The 23,632-nt window shown below is 39.5% G+C and overlaps 1 protein-coding gene and 1 long non-coding RNA gene across 9 annotated transcripts; one reads left to right on the plus strand and one right to left on the minus strand.

The window, feature by feature from the left end:
- The first annotated feature begins 310 nt into the window (after window positions 1-310).
- wnk2 (WNK lysine deficient protein kinase 2) lies at window positions 311-20,857 on the plus strand. 8 transcript variants are annotated; one of them, XM_048173088.1, is made up of 31 exons: window positions 311-979; window positions 1,166-1,243; window positions 1,810-2,491; window positions 5,608-5,780; window positions 6,037-6,257; window positions 6,430-6,587; window positions 6,922-7,010; window positions 7,350-7,569; window positions 7,705-7,987; window positions 8,292-8,776; window positions 10,664-10,798; window positions 10,923-10,961; window positions 11,385-11,552; window positions 11,763-12,194; window positions 12,428-12,709; window positions 12,805-12,845; window positions 13,065-13,224; window positions 13,307-13,423; window positions 13,630-13,800; window positions 13,908-13,959; window positions 14,047-14,253; window positions 14,667-15,520; window positions 15,781-15,838; window positions 15,952-16,019; window positions 16,228-16,811; window positions 16,929-17,179; window positions 17,275-17,487; window positions 17,931-18,029; window positions 18,498-18,542; window positions 19,113-19,366; window positions 19,577-20,857. In XM_048173088.1, the coding sequence occupies exons 3-31, from the start codon at window positions 1,880-1,882 to the stop codon at window positions 19,874-19,876; spliced, it is 6,771 nt and encodes a 2,256-aa protein (XP_048029045.1). In that variant the 5' UTR covers window positions 311-979; window positions 1,166-1,243; window positions 1,810-1,879; the 3' UTR covers window positions 19,877-20,857. The 8 variants fall into 8 exon arrangements, with proteins under 8 accessions (XP_048029045.1, XP_048029048.1, XP_048029050.1 ...); XM_048173091.1 differs by having other exon boundaries at window positions 17,931-18,005; XM_048173093.1 differs by having other exon boundaries at window positions 17,931-17,981.
- LOC125256860 lies at window positions 5,500-23,627 on the minus strand. The gene is made up of 3 exons (XR_007182204.1): window positions 23,549-23,627; window positions 23,003-23,092; window positions 5,500-5,716 (listed from the first exon to the last, which is right to left on the minus strand). It is a non-coding gene; the product is annotated as an uncharacterized LOC125256860 (long non-coding RNA).
- Between the last annotated feature and the right edge of the window lie 5 nt (window positions 23,628-23,632).

Below are 23,632 nucleotides of genomic sequence, written 5' to 3' on the forward strand. Positions count from 1 at the left end.
ATAAAAAAAAAAAAAAAAAAAAAAAAAACTGTCATTATAGTACAACTTTTACAATCTAAGGTGTTGAGGATGTTTAATTCACCCCTGTAACATTTCTAACTGGTTAAAAGATGCTGTTGCAACTCAGCTATAATAATGTAAACGGTACTGTACATGTTATTGCAGAGGGAATAAGGAATAAACACAGCTTCCTCCAGTAGGTGGAACATTCTCTTTCAGCAAGAGAGAACGAAGAGGAGGGGAGGGGTGAGAGAATAAAAAGCATCGTCATACAACATTCATTCATTCACATTAAATATTCAGCAGTCTTAACCAAGTCACGTGGCGAGAATAGGAGCTATATTAAGCATGCTAGTAAAGGGATGTTGTATGCAAAGTTGCTATAAACAACTTCAAACTTAGTTATACGATCATATTAGTTCAATTATATCTGACGATTAGTTTTGTGTCTGCAGGACAGGGACGTGCCCTGTTCCGTCCTTCAGTGGATCTAATGGTCACGTCACGTAGGTTTGGGCGGACCCAGCGTTCCGTGTGGTCCACGACGACCCGTGTAGAGGAGGATAAGGGTACCGCCTAAAAACAGACGCTTTTATTGGACACACAATGTGTTGCTAGGCGCTGCAGGATGTCCGTAACAGCGCATCAGCACTGAAAGAGAAGCTAACTATGAATGCTATAACATAACGAGGGAGGAATCTTTAGGGAGGTGTCGGTGCCGTATTATCCGAGATGAGGAGAGCATTGCCGCAGTGAGCAAATAATCTCATCAACGGGCTATGGATTTCATGTCCCTTACAGGCGCTGACATTTATTAAGAAGCAAGGGTACTCGGGTTTGAAGCGGCTATGTGGTTGCTTGGTGAAAGTAGATGTCTGAGAGATCATTCATTAAAATCTTATTTCAAGGGACAGCTACGCACTTTATAGTTTTGTGGCGGATTAAACAACGTGACAACCTCTGTCAGCTGTCCAGCATGGTGAGTTAGATACTGATATTAGTTTCACATCGAGTAAAATTGTAAAGTATATTTGTGGCATGAATTTCTGATTTAAGGGAGCTTGCCATGTACTTGAAACATAAGTTAATGCCATTAGTAACAATATATTTTTTTGTTTTGCTCTTTTAACTAATTGTATAAATATTTGATTATAATTAATATTAGCTATTATATGTAAACGAGGAGTCTGGCAGTCGGTCCTCAAAGGATGCCGAACTGCGTCAGTACAGACTGGCATTGCAGGTATGGCAAACCGTTTTAACATTTATTCCTTTAAAACTAACTAGTGTCTATTCTGTTTCTAGTTCTTGTTTTGTTCATTACTAGTAAGTAATCCAATAGAAAATAGTACATTTTCAGTTTCACTAACTATTTACTAGTCACTAATTGTTACTAGTACCATTTCAAATCTTTAATATAAAATAACTAGCCATTCTGACTACTCACTGTATGGCAAGTAAAAAAAGCTATTTTAACTGGTGAGATTAGAAATGTTACTAGTAACGATTGAGATTTGATTTTTTTTTTATTGATATTTTTATATATTTATAATTATATACTAGTAAATATGGAATAGATACTTGTAATTATTGTGATAGTGTTCTCGCAGCTAGAGAAAGAATAAGTGCTAGCGTGTAATGGAAATTTTGCTAACTAAATATATACTTGTGATTTCTGGGATAAGTGAAATTAAAATTGAATCAGATACTAGTCATTATTGAATTATTTACTAGTAGGAACATTGCTAGGAACACAAAAATAGATTCTTGTTAAAGGAATAAATGTTAAAACTACTTGCCATATTGCAGGTGCATTCATTCAAGGATATCCACACAAACGGCTGAAAGTCACAGATGAGTGTCCAGAGATTCACTGGTCATGGAAAACCTGACTGGATCCAACTCTGAGCCGCAGCCTGTGGGCTCCACAGTTTCTTCTGTCCCCTCAAAAAAGACTGGAATTTATGAAAACGGTCATGAACATCCCTCTCATACGGACCCCTCAGCTGCAGCACACAGAGGGGCCAGCGATCCAACTACATACCCCCTATTAGATTACCGAGGCCTGGTCCGGCAGCGATTTATACGCAGAAGTTTGTGGTTCTCTGAGTCAGAGGATCAAGAACTGGAGGTTTCAGAGTGCGACACCACCAGCAGTCCTGTTAAAAGTGCACATATTGTGGTCCAGAGTAGTTTTGATCTGGAGAGTCTGGTGGGACAGGGAGAGGGTGTAAATGAGAACCTCAGCAAAGAGCCAGAGACAAGTGAGGCTGAGGAAAAACATGATGCTGAACCATCTGAAACTTCCAAGAGCGTGGAGAAAGCTGGGAGTGACGAGAATGAGGAAGAGGCCGAAATGAAGGCAGTGTCCACCTCTCCTAGTGGACGTTTTCTTAAGTTTGATATTGAGCTTGGCAGAGGGTCCTTCAAAACAGTCTATAAGGGCCTGGACACTGAGACATGGGTGGAGGTGGCCTGGTGTGAACTTCAGGTGAGCAAAAAAGCAAGTACAACTTATACACATTCTCAGTTTTAACCACTGGCATTTCAATTCTTCAAATGTTTGCATAGTTGGCCTCCTCTCAGTTTTTTCCATGAAGGCTTTTTCTTTGGTCTTCCTAGATTTGTCGATACATTGTATTTAATATTCACTGTAGAAAAAAAGTGTGGGATAACCAACAGATCCACTTAATTTGTTGGGCGTAATGACTTGGCCAAGCTCTAGATTTGTAGGACATCAATGATCTAGAAGTAAAAACTGAACTGTAGTTTGTTTAAATTTGTTAATAACAACAAAGACTATATATTTTTCTGATTGATCCTGTTGCCATCCAAAATGCTTCCTCCTTGCACAAGTTTGCCGGGTCATCTGATATGGCTTCTTCCTTTTATCAGCACTATTGATTGTAAAATGGGGAGATTGAATCACCATGACCACTTCTATATCAGATTTCCTATGTTTAATAGTGTTTCCGTGTTGTTGTCTAGAATCATTTGAGGTTCAGCTGAGTTCAACTAAGAATGCTGAGTGTTAAAAAAATTCTGAAATATTTAGAAAGCCCTTTTATGTTGAGTAAGAGAGTGATTTTGACTGTGACGTAATACCTTCTGCAAACAGCTTTGTTCAGCTTAGCCTGTGCTAAAACGTTTAATATATATCAGAGCTCACTCAAATATCCCAGTAGACATTTACAGTAGAAATGCTGTAGGGTGTGGATACAAACAAACAAACTCTGGAGAGCAGCAGTGCACATCCCTGGAGGATCAGTCCCCTCTGCATAGGGGTCATGTGACAAAGTCTGGTCATGTGAACTTACCTGCTGATATGATGCAACTGCAGTTATCACAGTTTCTCCTTCTCTCTCTCTCTCTTTCTATACACACACACACACACACACATTATATATATATATATATATATATATATATATATATATATATATATATATATATATATATATATATATACACTTAACATATATAATGCACATTTGCCCTTTATAAAATAACTCTACTACTTTTTATTGTACACAACCTACACGCTCTTTCATTGAGAAATACTTTACTTGCTAAGCTTATTTTCATTTTGAGTAACAAAGACAAATTCTGCATTCACTGTCCATGGGAGGATGACTAGGCAGTTATGATCTCTGGAGTTCTGATGTTATACATGAGGATGGTCTGGATTTGTTTCTATGTGTGGGCGGTAGAACAGTATTATAAGAAAGGGGACTCCCTTTCAGACTATAGAGTAATATTTGTAGGATTTTTGCTTTGTTTCTCTAAATGAGTGACTGCGTTTTTCTATTTTATTTAATCTGAGAGTGTTACTGTATGTACTACTACAGCCATTGTTTGGGGCATACTGTCAGTTTTGGTTAGGATTCATCCTGCTTATGAATCTTAAAATCAAATGGATAGAATTAGGGAAGCATATAGTTATTCTGCTCTGTGCATAGCAGCCTCAGCAAGCCAAAAATTGCTGAGGCTCCCAAATTTGCAAGGAGAGAGGAGAGCGAGCAAGGAAGAGACAGAGGAACAGGTCATATGAGGTGAAGATGGCTGTGTACTAAGGAACATGGCTACCCTCACATCAAGCAGTAGCGTTCTCAAGACAATATATTCCTAATGGACCATTTTATGTACAGCTGAACGCCCAACCTGATTTATCCTTCATTTGTCTGATAGGGCTGCATCAGGAGTTGAAAGTATGCATGAACAAAACTGTTATCTGTCTGTGATGGAGTCTTCATCCAAGACACATATTAGGAAAAGATCTTAGTGCCACGCCCTGGCCATGCATAAAAGCAAAAAGCTCATTTCCTTTTTGTGAGAGCTTTTGATTTAGCACACCTCTGAAAATAATCAATGTCACAGTGTTTAATTTGAGTTTAAATTATATTAGAAATGTAATGAAAGTTTGGGATAATATTACTACCTAGGCCTATTTAATTATAAAATTTTGTTTCATGGCATTGCATATAAATTGCTTCTGTTTTTCTTATTTGTAAGTCACTATGATAGAAACAACCTGGGAATCTGGTAACATGTTTGGTCTGAAATGCTTGAAGACTATAGAGTAAATTGGATAGAAAATTAAGAATAGGGGGAGGTCGAATGAAATATATGACTCTCTGTGTGTCCCTCAGAGTTCATGTGAGGTGTTAGATGGCGCAGTGTGGGGGTGAGTCTCAGAGGTTTTATGGGGTTGCACATTGCTTGATTGTGAGGGACAGAGATGTTACAGATACTCCCTGTCAGCGTTTAGCAAATTTAGAAGCAGGAAGAGGGCAGATGCAAAGGTATTGATCTGGTCAGCATCTTGACCATAGATACACGCCAGAATGTGAACCACCTATGACTCTGTAACTGTAGCATTTTCAAGCCTAGCACAACTGTACCTCACTAACAGTTATATTTTATACACTGAATAAAGAGACTTGGGGTCAATTTCATGTTATTTCAGTTCTAATCAGTTTATCTGACAAACCCCAACACAAAATGTTTGGGTGAGCTTTTTGAATTATGCTGTTTGTGTTAATTATATTTTCTGCATTGTACTCCATATCAAAGGGCTACAATATGTTAATCACACATCTCTCACAATGAGGAGCATGCATATTTTGCCTTTCATGTTGCATCAATATGCTTTAATAACTGTAGTTTAGTTGTTGTTTTTTAATCTCTTGCCTGAGTTTGATCTTCTTCTTGACTTTCTTAGTCATATCATGTTCAGAGATATTATCCCCAGCCCCACAACCACACAAACTCAAAAATACAATAAAACAGATATATTGCCTATCCTTAGAAAGCTATTACAGGGAATGTGCGCTTTAAATCAATAAAGATTGACCTAAAAGTCTTTAGAGAGCACGTCTTCCACTGGTCAAGAGTTATTTCATATAGCTGTCTTTTCACTGAGAGGATTGAGTTTTCAGTGCGTCAGTTTGGTAAATTCAGTTCAGTAAACCAACCTTCTTGGTACAATTATTACCATTGCAGTTTGTTTAGCAGTCCATCTCTCTTCCTGTTCATCTGCCTCTCTCACTTTTCTCCTGCCATATACCTGGAACCTTAAACACCAATGCCTGAATCTTGCCGTTCCAGGATCGTAAGCTGTCCAAGGTGGAACGTCAGAGGTTTAAAGAGGAGGCAGAGATGCTAAAAGGTCTTCAGCATCCAAATATTGTGCGCTTCTATGACTTTTGGGAATCTCCTCTTAAAGGGAAGAAGTGCATTGTTTTAGTCACCGAACTGATGACATCTGGAACACTGAAAACGTGAGTCACATAAAACAAAGACATGCAACAACTGATGCTATCACACCTGGGAAAGTAACTTAGTTGATATACAGTATAATGTAGTATTGAAATCTTGCTATGGGACAATAAGGAATGTACAGTAGATCTGCCCTCATGACAACTTGTATTCCTTTGCTCAAGCCCAAAATTACATGCTCCTGAGATTTTGAGATATCTACCTGTTTCTAACCCTCTAGATATTGAGATATCTAACCCCGTTTCTGTTAATATGTAGGTATCTGAAGCGATTCAAGGTGATGAAACCAAAAGTCTTACGAAGCTGGTGCAGACAGATCCTAAAAGGTCTTCACTTCCTCCATACGAGGACCCCTCCCATTATCCATCGGGATCTGAAGTGTGACAATATCTTCATCACTGGTCCTACAGGCTCAGTCAAGATTGGAGATCTTGGCCTGGCCACACTAAAGAGAGCTTCCTTTGCCAAAAGTGTAATAGGTAACAGTCAGGAGGGTGACGGGGTTTTGAGATTTATGAGATTAGGCTATATTAAATACAACATTTAAACAGCAAGTTTAGATGATGTAGATTGTAGCTTGTTATGTGGAATTTTAAAGACTACATTATCCATTTAGTTACTGATATTTTTTTTTGTTTCTTCCTCTTTCAGGCACTCCAGAGTTTATGGCCCCTGAGATGTATGAGGAGCACTATGATGAAGCCGTAGATGTGTATGCATTTGGGATGTGTATGCTAGAAATGGCCACATCTGAGTATCCATACTCAGAGTGCCAAAATGCAGCACAAATCTATCGCAAAGTCACTAGCGTAAGTTTGAGCAAACTACTTCTCACTGACCCAACATTTTATTTTCAGAATGGAATGTTATTTGTTAAAATGCTGTATCAGGTCTAACATAGAGGGCCTTATTCATGAATTTTCCCATTCAATTCAATGGCATAATGTATGTACAACTGATTTTACATTAAATTTACGTAGATAATAATTCTGTGGTATATCTGTAATGCCACGTTTTGTAAGGAATTTTTGCTTTAAATTTTCTTTTCACTCTCTAAGTGTTTCCAATGAAACAACGTGTGTGTGTGTGTGTGTGTGTGTGTGTGTGTGTGTGTTGTGTGTTCCTTATTAATTTACTTCACAGGGTGTGAAGCCAGCCAGTTTCAGTAAGGTGGCCATGCCTGAAATAAAAGAAATCATTGGAGAGTGTATCTGCCATCGCTGGGAGGAAAGGTGAGTCCATCAGCTGTACAGTCTCCTGTTACATAATCATAAAGGTCAAAAGGCCCCTGCTCCTGTCAGACATGGCACGTGTTGTATGATCAGACAACGCTTTCCTGGATAGCTGCGAATTTATTTAACTGATACGATTTACAGTAATTTGCCTTTGCAGTAATTTGAACCCTGCTATTGACATCTATTCTCGCATGGTTATTAGATGTGTCTGATTGTAAATTGCCTGCATAGATCGTTAATCAGTTAAATAGATCATACCATTTGCTACAGAAACATCATATCATTGTTGACTGTCCAGCTCTTTACAAAACAAATCACATCTTTCTCTCCTCAAAGGTACTCCATAAAGGACTTACTAAACCATGCATTCTTTGCGGAGGACACAGGTGTGAGAGTAGAGCTGGCTGAAGAGGATGACGGCAAGAAGTCTTCTATTGCTCTCAGGCTTTGGGTTGAAGACCAGAAAAAACTTAAGGGAAAGTATAAAGACAGTGGTGCTATTGAGTTCACCTTTGACCTGGAGACAGAAGTCCCGGAAACAGTTGCCCAGGAAATGGTAAACAAATGTGATTTTTAGAAATGCAACATTTTTATACACATACATAGACATGCATAACATACATTGAAAGTTTGGAATAGTATTTATAATAAATTCACTACTTCAGAGTTGTTCAATGATCTGTTCTGGCAGGTGGAATCTGGCTTCTTTTTAGAGATTGACGTGAAGATTGTGGGAAAGTCAATCCGCGACCGTGTGTCTCTGATAAAGTGGAGACGGCAGCGGATTGTCTCAGGCCATAATGGAAAAACAGAAGAGAGCAGCACCAAGACTGAGACACAGAATCTCCTTCAGGTGCCCTCCACAGGGCCACCATTGGGTGGACCACCCAGTCTTCCATCCGAAACAGATGAACTACAGACTGAAGCAGTCAGTTTGGTCTGCAGTGCCCCGACTAGTGCAGCTACAGCTACACGTGAGAGACAACTAGATGTTGTGTGATTAAAAAGACCCAGCCTCAGATAAATCTATAAATGAAACTGGGGGTTCAAAGATATCTACACAAAAGATGATAAAACATTTTTTTCAGTGACTTTAAATTAGTCATATGTAAATAGGTCTAATAGCAATATCAACAGAACCAATAAGATGTAACCAATAAGATGTAATGTACAGTATTTCACTTGATTATACAACTTACATAATGCAGGTATGCCAAAATTTCACTTTCTTAAATAACTTGTCTATGCACTTTGTGTTGTTTGTCCCAACTAATGCAGCAGACAGCAGTGCAGGCTCAACAATGATAACAGGTGCTTCAGGCAACCAAGACAGCACCTCTCAGCAGTCCCTTTCGGAGTCCGTTTCCACTGCACAAAGGATCTTAAGCCCTCCAGCACAGCTTCTGGTTCAGTTGCCACAGGGTACCCAACAGCCATCTACTGCACACCTGCCTCTGGGGACTCAACAACAACCTGCTCTACAAATGCATCAAGGTGTCCCACAACAAACCATAGGCCAGTTACTCCATGGGGCCCAGCAACAACCTAGTCCTCAGCAACCCCAGGGAGCCCAACAACAGCCAGGTGGTCCCCTGCACCAGATTACACAAGCACAGGCCCATGGTTTGGTGCCTCAAGCACCCCAGCAACAACCCACCATTCAGTTGCACCAGCAATATCAGCAGTCAGCTCATCAGCTACATCAAGGGGCTTTTCAGCAGTCTTCAGTACACCTGCATCAGAGCTCTTACCAGCCATCACCTGTAAGTTTATACTTAAATTCACTTCATCATTGTACTTTGTAGGAAAACTCCAAGACCACCATCTTAATACCCATTCCTTTCTTCCCTTAGCACTATGTTTTTTATGACTGTCTGAATTTAAAAAATGTGTCTTTTTCTCAAACTGTGACTGAATGAGCAGAGACATGGCAGTATTCCTGATGACTTACAAAGACCTTTGCCATTCTCTGATAACTTGGCGGGGACCAGGCGTAGCAGCACTTCATTCCTTGACACATTACAGAGGAGAACTGAACTACACGATTTGTTAAAGCAACTGCGTCATCAGACTTATAGCTGTCCCAAACCTGAAGCAAGTTCTAGGAATGAAATGAATCAGTCGCCGTCTACAAGTGACTTTACAAGGTCGTTCACAAATGATGATCAGGCACCAAATAATGTTTCTAAAGACATTGGAGCCTCTAAATATAGTTCACAGCAGGCAAAAATGAATTCACAGTCCCAGACAATGTCATTCAGTCGGAGGAACTCTGATGCCCACCCACATTACTGTCAGGCTTGTATGGCAATGTTGCTGGCTGTAAGATCAGGGGGTCGAGGATCTCTCGGGCATGCCTCTTCACAATCTTCCTCCCATATCCACCAAAATATGCCACCTGTTTCCTCATTAAAACCATCATTATCACCTCATCTGGCTAATCCAGACTCTAGCTCACCAATTTACATGACTCCACAGTCTCCATATAAATCTACACTACCCGCAAAGCAAGTTTCTGTTCTTGAGAACATATCAAGTTCAATACCAGTTCAAGTCACCCCACCCTCTCCAGTCCATAAAAGCCATTCTCCTGCACAGATTCCTGTGACAACTCTGCCTAACAACATGCCACCACTAAACCATACCATTTCCCCTGTCTATATATCTATACCCTCACCAGTTTACACATCTCCCAGACATATGTCCTTATCTTCACCAGTTTATTCAACTTCCCCACTCAAGTCATCATCTCCAGTTTCCCCTATCTCCTTTATTGGGCCACATTCCCATAGTTTGGGAGACAGCTCAGATTTGTCTCACCTCGATCGCTGTCTACATCATATCATCAATCGGCGTACCAGTTCCCCTGTCTTGACTGACAAGGCACAGCCTGGAGATGGCCACAGTGATGCTTGTGTTAACAGGTTCCATGTACCTCAATTCCAAAGCCTAAGCTCTTTGTGTGTACCCCTATCACATCTGGAACAAGGGTCTTTTTCTGTGCAGGACAGTGAAGTTGGACCAGGTCTTGTGGTAGGTGAAAAATAAAATGTACTAGCTATGATCCCGGCAGAGAAATCTAGAACAAGAGAATTGTTTTTGCCTCACCCAAGCTTCTTCACCGACTTTGAACAATGTTGCACCCAGAATACAGTATGTTGTATTGCTCATAAATCCCAATCCCTCCTAGTTTTATGCTTTTGTAGGCCTACTTAGTGCTTCGTTTCTAAAAATAGACTAAATGAATTTTCTCTAATCACTGCTATTTACAAAAGAATAAGAAATTGGGCCATCTTCAAGGGACTATTATGTCCTTTTGAAGGGCACATTCTCTTGAAAGACTGCTAGAGGAAAGCACAGCAAGCTGACTGTACAATAAATGACTCCTACTGCAACACTGCAAATTATCCCTGTCACCCTCTACATGGCAACATCCCCTGTGTGTAGAGCAAATCACTGCTCTGATGTTTGATGTCACACATTTTCCCCTTTTGTTCCCTGTCAGTAGCTGATAATTTACCTGTCACATGAAACTATATGCTGCTGGAGATACTGTCCTGTAAATTTCTTAAAGAACTGCCATTGGCTGTTAAATCCTTAATTGCAAATGTTTCTTTATTAATATTTGTTTTTGTGCATGTGTTTTTCAGCCTTCCACACAATTGGCTCCATCTAAGACCGTCTCTGCTCCAGCTACTCCAGTACCACATGCACGTCCACAGAGCATTCATGCCTCTGCCCTTGTAACACAGCAAAACCAAAAGACTGTACCACTAGCACAGGAGGTAAGGCTGCTATAGGTTTGTCTTCCCTTAAATGAGGATGGATGCATGCCTGTGTGCTAGCTAAGTGATAGTTTACTAGATTAATTTAGAATTTTGTTCTTCCTTGTGTTTGTATTTCTCTCAGTTTCGTCTTTATTTCCATCCTGAAGCTTTCCAGCCTCAGGTAGACTCAATCTGTATAAGCATCCTCACCTTCTGTTTTAAATGTTGTGGAAAATTTGGGATTTCGGTTTCAGTCATGCCATACATTTATTAGATTATTAAAAGTCTACTAAACAATGAATACATTCAGTTTTACCACAGATTTATTTGGAGATAAAGATATTTGTCAGCGTAATCTGTGGGAACAGTTGAGTAAGTGTTCCTTGACATTAGTTTTACTGATGATGCTAGGAGACAATCTGAGATGATTGCTACTGTTTTAATGCATTGTGTAGTATTTGGTACAATAAACAGGCCAGATACACCCAGTGTAAATTATATAATTAAAGAATTACATGATGGCTGAATTAATTTAGGCGTTCAATTCTCACATCTCACATTCTCACATCATTCTTTATTTCTTTTTTCTCTTTGTCTTTCCCAGACTTTATCATCTCTTCAGCCCATAGTGCAGGCATCTTCAGAAGCTCAGTTCATTCCACAGCATCTATTACAGTCAGCATCTTCAATGATCAGCACCACTACCCTTCCTCCACAACCACAGCTAAATGTTCAGACACCCCTACTCCAGCCTCTACAAATCGCCACACAGGTCAGTTCGTGAAACCTGAAACTAGGCATATGTGTGCAACACCTTTACCCGGTTATCACAACAAGTACATTCTTTAGCAAGGGTGAAATTTGCTTAACTCTAACTCTAGATGGTAGAAGTCAAGGGATTTTCTTAATTCTACATGCAAATGTGTAGCTTTATAGTTTACCTCTGGCTGTTTACGTTTTTATCTTGCTCTTTGTTCTTTAGTTTCCTTCGGCATATCCTCTTTTGCCAGAAGGGGGCACATCTGCAGGGACAGAGCCAATACCTTTCTCCTCAATCACTTACTCTTCTTCCTACCCCACAAATGCTCATCCTGTATCCTCTCCCTACTACTCACCAAGCCCTATCAATGCTCCTCCCACTCTATCCATGCAGAATGTACCCTGCATACTAGGAGCAGGCACACCTGTCACCACCCCTTTGAATGTTCCAACCCCTATACCTCTCCTGGCTATGGCCCTGTCCCCACCTATGCTTCCTCCCGAGCAACATCTGCAGCAGATGTATTCCCCAGTTCCACCACCAGAAGGTGCCATGTTGCAACCTCAACCCCAGCCAACACAACCCTCGCTTCCCCTCCCTAATCCTGCCTCCCTCCCTCAGCAAGACCCATCTATTTCTGAACATTTTACAGAGGTAAATGCTGTGGTTTCTTTCCTGCTTTGTGCAAGGATTGATTTATGTATTGGGAATGTGAATCAGAATAACTTCTATGATCACACAAGTGTTTGAAGCTCAGTAATTATTTTGAGAGGGACAGCAGAATGGCAGTACATTTATCAGAATTGGTACCTTGTCATAGCAGTAATGCAGGATAATTAATGTTATTCAGTCAGCATTACAATCGCGGTCTAAAATGTTTTCAACAGGAGTACCCTCGACATGAGGAATTGCAGATCCTGGCCCCATCTCACACCATTCTGTCGCAGATCCAGTCTCCTCCACAGGACAAGCAGTCAGAGACAAAGTTTACCACTGTCCAAGCCCTACCTGAGACCATGCAGCCTCCTCTGCAGCCTGCTGGCATACAGACAGGATATGCTGTTCCTGAGAGTACTGGCATGCCCAGTACAACTCAGCAAATAGCAGACACTGCTTCAATGCCCATTCCTTCTGCGCTAGAGCCCAGCCCATTTCAACCCAACACTGAGGTAACAGTAAGCATAAGCAACATCCTTTATCTTACTATAAAATGTATTTCTCAAAGTCCCACATAGACCATTAAAATAATTATGTTTCCTCACAGGCACCTGTTTCTATTCCACTCCATAGTTTTGTATGTGACAAGTAGGTATAAGTTGTTTTTCTCTGAAAACATATGAGAATTGCATGCCTAAATGAAGTCAACCATCATGTAACTCTTTAATTGTATAATTTACAATGTGTATATTTAACTGCTTATAGTGGCAGATACAATATAGTGCATTAAAACAGTAGCAATCATCTCAAATAGTCTCCTAGCATGGTTATATTTAAACTTCAGGTTATTCTGTCATGTTTGTCTAGCCTAAGCCAAGATGCATCTGGTAAAGAAATGAGTGACAGCTATGAAGGACCCACTGGTGGAGGAAAGGGTGACGGAAAACCCAGAAAACACCACCGCAAATCTGCTCGAACACGCTCACGTCAGGAAAAAATTAACAAGCCAAAGCTAAGCATGCTAAATGTAAGGATTAAACATGTCTTCTTTTTAAAGTATAATTGTTTTTTTGCAGTTGCCTCCTAAAATTGTCTCCTTATATATTCAGGTTAGTAATACAGGTGACAAGATGGTAGAATGCCAGCTGGAAACACACAATCATAAAATGGTGACTTTCAAATTTGACCTAGACGGAGATGCACCTGAAGAAATAGCCACTTATATGGTGAGATTAATGTTCAGTATGGAAATTCAGAGTAGGAAACAATGTTGTGGTGCAAAAGATTTAAAATTTAGCTTAAAATGTATATTTGTATAACATCAGATTGTTTTAAAGGAATAAAACTGTTTTATTTGATCCTATTACCTGTTCACATACAATTCCTTTTCTGTGCAACCTTGCAGATTTTGTTTCTCTTATTTGTATACCAGGTGGAAAATGGCTTTATTCTACCAATAGAAAAGGAGATTTTTATAGATCAACTTAAAGACATTGTCGACAAGGCAGAAGACATTCTAAGCGAGGACATGGATGGAGAAAAGACGTCAGATCTTGGGAAAAATCATTTGCAAGGACAATCTCCTGGAGATGAAGGGAGAGAGGTAATACAAGAAGTCCTTTAAAAAATGTAACATCTTAAAAATGGAATTTAATTTACTAATATCACTATACTGAATTATACTTACAGTCTTCTTCTATTACTCTCCAGGGAATAAAAGGACAGCAACATGGGGCTCCCCAGCCAGTTTATCAGCAAAATGGTAAACTTTGTTCCACCTATAATTGTCAAATTTAAAATTCATGCTTGCTAAAGCATGAATGTATCAATGTTCTTGTCCATTGCTTAGTTCTGCACACGGGTAAGAGGTGGTTCATCATCTGCCCTGTGGAAGAGGCTCCTGCTGCCAGTCAGGACGCATCCTCAGATGGAGGTCCATCAACACAATCTCCATCCACAACAACAATAACTGATGGGACAACCACTGCTCAGCCTGGTGAGAGTGCTTCAGCCCATCCTCCTGAACCCAGCACAGGATCTGCTTCTGCATCCATGGGTAATGTCAGGCTATGAGATAAATTAATGTAATGGATATAGACATAAGGAAATATTGGAAGAAGGAATTAACTGCCTTAGAAATAGGGTTGGGTATTGCAAACTACCTCACAAAAAGATTCACTGATTCAATGATCTTGATGCATCATAATATCATAATCAGCCTGGGATTGAGCAAGAGAGACCCAGCATGTTCATGTGAAGAGTGTGAAACTGTGGGATCAGTTGTGGTTTGCTTCACATCTCATAAAAGTATCTGTAATCATGCCGCTTTCAGAGTTTGTGCTTATGAGACAATTAATAAATTTTAAAAAGTCTCTGCAATATTGTGATCTTCACAGTCCTACTCCTATCAAAAAGAGTAAAATAGATGGTTTGTTACATTTTCTCTTTTGTTTGTTTTTCATTCCACAGATTCAGAAGCCTGTGGCACAGCGCCTCCATCAGGAGGAAGTGATCCCTATGGGGTTTGGAGCCCCCTCTCTTTGACCACAACTGATCCTCTTTCTCTGGCTGCTCTTTCCCAAGCTCCCCCTGCCCCACAAGCCGCTGCAATGCCAGCTCAGTCTGCTTCACATTCAGAGGAAGGGCCAAATTTAGGCTCCACCCAGGTCAATGTGCAGCAATCTCAGCCATACATGGATCCTCAAAGTTCTCTTTTTGTGGATGAGACCCAGAGTGGCAGATTAGGCTCGGTCTCCCCCATGCACACTGCTCAGCAGATGGCTGAAATTGCATGTGCTGTCTCCATGGTGGAGGACGTGCCCTGCTGTCCCTTGGTCATGCCGCTGTCCCTAGAAGTGAGCAGTGGGGCTCAGAGGTCATCCTCTGTGATGCCACCACCATCACAAGACACTACATCTGCTCGCGAACAACTTCACTCCATTACATCTAGTCGAGTGGAACGTGCCCAGCAGCCTGTGGTGTTGCAGCAGCCTGTGTCCACTGTGAGTGGAACTAAGGCACCTTCCCTGCCCCAAAGCCCCGCCCCTTCACAGCACCACTTTGTTCCTAGTGAATCAGATGGAGAGGGGCGTAGCAGAGGAGGGTTTGTAGACAGCACTATCAAGACACTGGATGAGAAACTGAGAAATTTGCTGTATCAAGAGTATGCTCCCATGTACCCATCCGGAAGTGCTGCTGAAACACCAGGATCTGGCACAGAGTATATCCAGTCCCCACCAGGACCAGAGTGTGCGATGGGAGGGTCAGGAACCAGCACACCTAGTCTTATGGGAGAGGGACGATTCAGAGCAGGAGAGCAATTGGTAAGTTTAAGTTCCATCTGTCATTCTTATTGTTTTTTCATAGACAGTCCCAGGTTTTTTAAATGAAATCTAGTTATTAGGTACAGGACAAGAGTAAGTATTTACATTTATTTACATCCCAATTTTCATTGTCTTAAATTGTCTTAATTTTCTTACCCTTTAATTTTCTTCTTTTTTTAAAAAATTTGAGGCTATTTTGAACTTAGATAGGATTGTACTGGATGAATCACCACTTAAATCATTGGCTTTTTGCCTTTTAGCCACAGATTCCAGAGCGTGTGGACAGTTTAAGTGCTCTCAGTGACTCTGCAGTTGGAGGTTAGATGATAGTTCTTTTTTTTATCATATTTTTTTAAGAGAAACTTTATTCACGAAACATTCATCATTTAAAACAATAAGAAACACTTGTTTAAAGCCATCTTTATCCACAGTTCCTGTGTCAAGGAGACATGCAATGCCACACTCTACCTCTTGCTCTGGATCTAGAAGTCGATATAAGGTACATCATGTACAGCTGATTTCTGCAGGAAAATACAGGTTTAAAAGATTGTTAATTTCCAGTTTATTAATCTAGGTGCCCTCTTTGAGTTGGTCTTTTTTTTTTTTCAAATATTTTATTTTTATGATGAGTTAATGGTTGTAATATTTGAAATAATTCATTATACCAGTATTTTGTATTCTTATTTTGTTTGATTACTTTGGATTAGATGATGCCTAGTGCCACTGACATCCTGTCAGGTCAAGGTCGAAAGCAGCGCAGCCTGAGCAGCACAGCATCTCCAGCACACCCTGGTGGTTTTTTGGGAGAATGTGCCATGTACGAAGAGCCGACTGTTTCAGCTACTACTGTCGGCAGGTTCTCAGTGGTCAGCACAGAAGATGAAGTCACGCGCAGAAAGAACACTAGCAGATATTCTGCCCCACCTGACTTTTATCTGGACGCCCCACCTCCCCTGACCAAACGAGGCTCTCTGCCAAGGACACAGACCTCAGTCTCAGCGGATGTCACTGTTCACACCCGCTTCATGTCTTCTGACTCTGGGGCAGAGAGCAGCCCTGCCAAAATGGCACCTACAACCCCATCCCGCCATGGGAGGTCTGAAAGGAGAGGAAGTGACCTCATGAAAAGGGCGGTGGCTTTTCTAAGGCGCTCTGGCCGCAGCAGTAGTGTGCAAAGCTCTGATTCGCCAAGCAGAAAGGGAGGGGTGTATGGATCCTATGTCAGCAGTGACAATGACTCCGAGATGGAGGACTCCGATATAAAGAGGGAGCTTCAGAGACTAAGAGAAAAGTGAGTTTATCATGTATCTGTGTGTATTTTTGATTTTAATTTATTTTTATCAACTAAAAGTAATCAGAGAAAAACTAAAAGTTCTCACTCACCATTGCTCGCTTCATCTTTGTACAGGCACATGAAAGAGATAACCGAATTGGAGGCCCACCACAGAGAAGAGGTTGAGCTTCTCTATATCAGATTAGGGAAACCACCCCCTCCAGGTCTTTACATCCCACCCACAGCACCCCCTGCTGGACGCAAGCGCAAGACCAGCAGGCACAAACTAAAAGCTGGCAAACTGCTCAGTCCTCTAGTACAACAGCTGAGAAATGTTGCCTCTAAAACTAGCGACTCCAGCAAACCTAATGATTTAACAAAATCAGGTTAGTTTGAGTTATAGGGTTATACTGTTATAGGACTTTACTTCAACATTTGGATTCCACCCAAGAGCATTATGATACGTAATTTTCTCTTTCAGCTGAAGCGACCCTGAGCTTGAATGGGTCTCCTGCCAGAGCTTCCAACTTGTCAGATGGCAGGGCTTATTCTGGGACCGGGACTCTGCCTTGTTCTGTGTCTGAGCCGGTTCAGACCCAACAACCATGCTCTCTTAAAGGATCTCTCTCTTCCGACAACATCTACTCTGGTCTACAGGGAGAAGGACCTGGGGCACGGATCCAGCCTGGCCAAGGTGGCTTTAACTCCGATTTCCCAGCATGCACTTTGAGAAAGAAGTCCTACTGCCAGAAAATAGTCTGGTTTTGTAGCAAACCTTGAATGATCGATTTCAGAAGATTATCCAGTCAATATAAATTGATCACCCACCTGTATAGAAAGAAAAATATCTGGTGAAACTGGCATTAAATTAATAACATTATGACATTTTAGACATGCATATGTAAAATTGTCTATGAACTTTTTCTTTTAAGTGGTTTATATAATCCTCAATGCAAAAATTTAAGTCAAGCAAATCAACCGGGGCTTTTACATGGATGCTTTGACATTAACAAGTTGAATTAAAGCCAGATTTATGATTCCATTCAAATCCATTAATTTTTCAGTTTTACCCTGGATACTGGTTGTTTAAAATAGTGGATCTGACTCTTTCTCTCACCTCTGTACTTCTGTCCGCAGGCTGGCCTCCTTCTCCCCAAGCGTCTGCACAGGTCACCTATAAATCCAGCAGTAAACCACGCGCTAGATTCCTCAGTGGGCCTGTTTCTCTGTCCATCTGTTTGTATCTCTCTCCTTTCCACCATTTTCCATGTCATATCTTGGGAGCCCCTGCTATCTTTCTCCCACGCTGTTCTTCTCTTCAATCATTTATTTATCAGTATTCATGCTTCATCTTTGATCATCCTGTGTTTCCTTCCTGTTTTATTTCCTGATTCTTTCTATCCTGTTTATTTCCACAGATCCAGATCTGCTTTTAGATACTTTCTGTATTAATCTCACTTTAATCATACTCACTTTAATTTCACTTTTGCAAGCCTAAAACCAACACTTAAAACCTTGTTCACAACATCAATTCAATTGTATTTTCAGTGTTTTAATACTTTGATTTGTAATAGCTTACCTCTAATGGAGGTTTTATTGCAGTTCTAATTTTTAAACGATAAAATACATCTTCCACCTCTTTATGTGTCTCTATGTGCAGTGATTTTCTACAGAAAAAAACAATTTTAACTTTTCTTTTTGTAGGGTCAACACTTAAACGCCTGTGTCTGGGTAAAGAACGTGGCAGCAGTAAGTATGGTCTTTTCTTAATTTCAACATGTTTGACTTTTAAAATACAATTTGTCTCAGCTAAAACCTTGACACTGTTAGCTGTGATATTAAAATCTAAATTTCACTCTATGGACATATTTAAACCACCATAATAGCATAGGCCTAAAGCATATTTAATAAAGTATATATCATATAAAGTATATGAACGCAAATGCTTCTGGCTATCCAAGTTCAATTTCTCAGAGAGTTGCAGTTCAAAATGTGTCAGCTCACAGTTTATAACAAACCTCAAATATCACATTCTCAGTGTTCTCAAAAGGGCAGATATAGCTCTTTTACCCCCTTTACTTGTTACTGTAGTTGTCAGCTTTGTATAATTAGACACACATTTGGTATATGTTGGCCAAGCATTTGTATCTGCGTACTTGTCTTGTTTTTGACACAGTTGGCCAATTATACTTCATTTTAGAGGTGTATTACTAATCTAATTATAGTTTAATAAATTATATAATATAATCAAAGATGGTGTGGATTGTATTTCAGCTCATTTTGTGAAATTCATACATCTCAAACCAACTTGTTTCATAGGATCTGGAGCAGCATCAGCTGCCTCTAATCAGTCCCCAATGCCTCCTGGATCAACTCCTCCTCCTCACCAGCCAATTGGTCTCGCTCAAGCACAGACTAACAACAGCAACAACAAGACAGATGCATTCACACAGCAGCTTCAGAGATTCGTAGATAACTGGGCAGAACAAGAAGAGAGGGCTCCTTCACGCTCACAATCCCTAAGTCTAAGACCACAGCAACTGACCCGATCCAGGATCTGGAGCTCTATAGAGGTGACATTATTAAAAAATACTCCCTTACTAAATATGAAGGGTATGTTCACCTGAAAATGAACATTCTGACATCATTTACTCACCTGAGTAAATAGAATGATGACCAAAATTTCACAATTCCTTTAAAATGTGATGATGAATTTATGCCTTGTTTATGCTCAGGTTAAAAATACTATTATTCTCAGATATACTGTGATGTCTTTTCTTTAGGCTCCGGTTTCAACAGAAAGACTGAATGCTTCCCAACTGCCTCTTTCATGGCCACAGATTGATTTCCATGCCTCTGTGATGGCAACTGACACTTCACAAGTACTTCAGCACAGTTTTTTGGTGCCCGGTAACCCTTATGGAAAGATGCTGAATGCCCAACGCTTGGACATGGACCACTGGCCAGCAATGACTGCCAATCTTAACCAAGAAGTCTTTGCTTTCCCTGCTTTGCACTCTCCCTCTTGGACAGCACCTTCTTCTCCCAGCGAGGTTCCTAATTCTAGAAATAGGACCATGTAGCTTTACATCACTGTACTTATACTTCTAACTGTCGCCAAAAATACTTTAGAGATTCTTTAGAGTGCTGGTTAGGCCTTTCATTGTGCAATTCTATCTGTTGCAGTTGCTAGCATGTATTCGTTTACAATGTACATGTATTAATCCCACATGAACATGTAAATATTCAGGCCAACAATGCAGGCATATGTGATGAATCATTTATGTACATTGAGAATTATTGTACATATTCATATAGCCTATGTAGCATAACTGAATTCTAGCATAGGCATATGTACAGAACGTATATTTTTCATCAAAAGCTTGCTTGTGTTTGTGCAGAATCAACTTCCTTAACACCTTGAGCTGTACACATATGTAAATTCTATAAGGTAATATGCCCTTAAATTTGTGTAGAGGTGTATAGACACTGTATATACTTCTGTAAATATAAGCTCTGTCTGCATATGTGCATAAACTTGACAAGTGAATGAAGTTGAGGTTTAGGTTAATCAGTGGCTTGGGTCGAATATTACCACATCACAGATGGGTGAAAACTCTGGAGCTTGGAGCGATGATCACGATCATGACATCACTGTGAATTTTTCTCCACGTCCTGCAGCGATCACTAATTTCACAATGCACTGGTCAAAAACACATTATCGTATGCTAGAAAAGTACTGACCAGGAACTGCACTGAGAAACAAGAGAGAACTTTAACAGACTGTACATTTCAGGTGAACAAGCCTGCAAGAGTGCCTTGAACAGCAACTGCAGACTGTGCTGCGTACCAGCCAATGTACCAAGGGTAAAGGTGACTGCTATTAATTTTCTGTTACCAAGCATAATCCAACTAAATTAATGTTTTCCCACCCTCAGTTTATGATGTCCTTTTTGGACGCTTATAAAATGCATTTCAACACTACAATATAATTCTGTTAAAAGTGTCATTTTGTTTTGAATTTTGTGTGCATTCATAATTAGGAGGATATTGTTCTTTTGTCACGTTATACATCATCTGATACAGTAAAAAAAATTACTGATCTAGATCAAAACTGTAATGCGGTCAAGGTATTCTTCTGCATCGAAGAATCTAATTTTACAATGAATGAAATGAGCTGAATGAGCTCTGCTGGTGCAATGCATCTTTTAGATCTCATTGCTGCTGTTTTTTGTTTTTGTTTTTTATTATTAATGCTAATACTGGATTTGACTGTCTAGAGTGTTTCAAAAGACATTGACTGATGCTTTAAATCATAAAAGACAATGTCTACCCTGAATTATTAACTATTAACAATTAAATTAGAGTTTTGAAATATAGTCATTACTAGTAGGCAAACACCTGTACAAGTTCTGGCAAGTTATATGTGTCATACAACAAAATCTATACTTAAACTTACAAATGTGCTATAGATAGTCACATGATGAAGTACTGACACTTGAGAAAGTCTGCTTATATACACTTATTTTGTACTTGTACAATAGATTATTGAAACAGGTTGTAGGTTTTCAAATGGTATTTGGAAGTAGACAAAAGTGACATTAGAACTTGCTAAGCAGAGGTGTAGGGAGGTCAATGTTTTTGTCATTGTAATGACCTTACAATCATGATAATGAACTTTAATGTTTCTATCAGTCTTTAGTGTCACCACTATTATGATACAGAAACTTTAAATCTTGTTTCAGTTTATTATCTATTATTTTAGCTATGCACCAGTTAACTAAAGATATACAGAAATAAATGTGATGGGGTATTGATATTTGGTTCACTAAACATTATGATTGCATTTATTTATTTATTATAAATTATTTATAATTTATATATTTTTACATACTGCATTAAGTAAACAAGACTACACTATGAAGCTTGCAAAATGAGATTACTAAGCTTGTTTATTTTCTGTAAGCATATATAGACCAAAATATGAAGTGGGCCATCTCAAATCTGAGACATTTTACTTGATGAGTATGGAACGGTTCTTCACTTTGTTACACATTTTCAGAAATGTAAGCCTTGTACAAACAAACAAATAATAGGCAAGGTGACGTCGATGTAACTATTCATATCATGACAAAAAGTACTGCAGAACTTTACTGTGTAACTTTGCCATACCATTATTTTGGAAGATTCAGTAGATTTATACAATCAGCATGTGCCGTGACTGGTTTGTTGTTGTTGTGCAAATGCCTTTGTAATAATGCTTATCAGGTACTACATGTTTTTTTTTTTTTTTATTGTTACTTTTGAAACTATACTGCACCAACAGCACATTACCTTTACTTACCTTAAAGGGTTAGTTCACCCAAAAATGAAAATAATGTCATTTATTACTCACCCTCATGCCATTCCACACCCGTTAGACCTTCGTTAATCTTCAGAACACAAATTAAGATATTTTAGTTGAAATCCGATAGCTCCATGAGGCCTCCATAGGGAGCAATGGACACTTCCTCTCTCAAGATACATAAAGGTACTAAAAACATATTTAAATTGGTTCATGTGAGTACAGTGGTTCAATATTAATATTATAAAGCGACAAGAATATTTTTGGAGCGCCAAAAAAACAAAATAACTACTTATTTAGTGATGGACGATTTCAAAACACTGCTTCATGAAGCATCGGAGCATAAATGAATCAGTGTGTCGAATCATGATTCAGATCGCGTGTCAAACTGCCAACGGCTGAAATCACGTGACTTTGGCACTTCGAACAGCAGATTCGACACACTGATTAATTTGTGCTCCGATGCTTCCTGAAGCATAGTTTTGAAATCGGATTTCAACTAAAATATCTTAATTTGTGTTCTGAAGATTAACGAAGGTCTTACGGGTGTGGAACGGCATGAGGGTAAGTAATAAATGACTGAATTTTCATTTTTGGATGAACTAGCCCTTTAATGTTCATTGCTTACCTTAATATTTTTCATACATACATTACTTTTATGTATATTTTTTCCCCCAGTTCTTATGGGTTTGTTTTCTAGATGCATTTTACATTTTTGGCCTTTATTTTAGCAGCTGCTGGATGTTTGGGAGTTTCACTGTACATCGTGAACATGCCCAAATATTCAATAACAATATTTCATTATCGGTTATCTCTATATTATATATATTTTTCAGTTCTCGCAGCGTGTTTTACTTAATTTTACCTCACGTTTTATGTGTAACAGTTTATCTTTCCTCTGAGTGCTGAATTCCTGTGAGAAACGTCCTCTGAATCGCGAATGCATAGTTGTTACCTGTTGTGGTAATCGAAAGGCATATAGAGACAGACAGATAATTGTAATGTCTGTGACATTACCACATCAAAACATTGCTTGTTTAACATTTCATCAATTTTCACAGAGAGAGCAAGAAAAAAATAAGAGAATAAAAATACCGTACGTGATTTGTTTCCCCCCGTTTAACTAGCGTTAGCTGGCAAGCTTTGCACAAAAACCTTTGAACTCACCAAATCCATTTTTGATCAAGTATTTCCACCAAATCTGGTCGATGGGTTAAGTATCATCCTGTGATTCACTACAAAAACTATGGAATGATTGAGTTAAAATAAATAAGATATTTTTAGTCAGACCATATTTCCCTCTCTTTTTTCGTGCGACCGTAGCACCAGAATGTCACTCAGAAAATACATAATAGAAGTCTCCCCTATCATAATCGTTCATTTTGTGTTGCATCAGCTTTTTAAAACTTACCTTAAAAACGATCTCACTTTGTTTCATTATTGAACAAAGGCCTACATGTCCATTAACAAAAGCAGCTCTCTCAAAGTTGGCTGC

Source organism: Megalobrama amblycephala, linkage group LG21 (assembly GCF_018812025.1).
Source record: "Megalobrama amblycephala isolate DHTTF-2021 linkage group LG21, ASM1881202v1, whole genome shotgun sequence".
Classification (NCBI taxonomy): Eukaryota; Metazoa; Chordata; class Actinopteri; order Cypriniformes; family Xenocyprididae; genus Megalobrama; species Megalobrama amblycephala.

Bases quoted from the DNA above. Each gene is read 5' to 3' on its own strand.
- wnk2 (XM_048173088.1), top strand. From the start codon at position 1,880: ATGGAAAACCTGACTGGATCCAACTCTGAGCCGCAGCCTGTGGGCTCC. The intron at 7,988-8,291 runs GTGAGAGACAAC...CAACTAATGCAG, and splicing joins TAGTGCAGCTACAGCTACAC to CAGACAGCAGTGCAGGCTCA. The intron at 16,020-16,227 runs GTACATCATGTA...ACTTTGGATTAG, and splicing joins GATCTAGAAGTCGATATAAG to ATGATGCCTAGTGCCACTGA.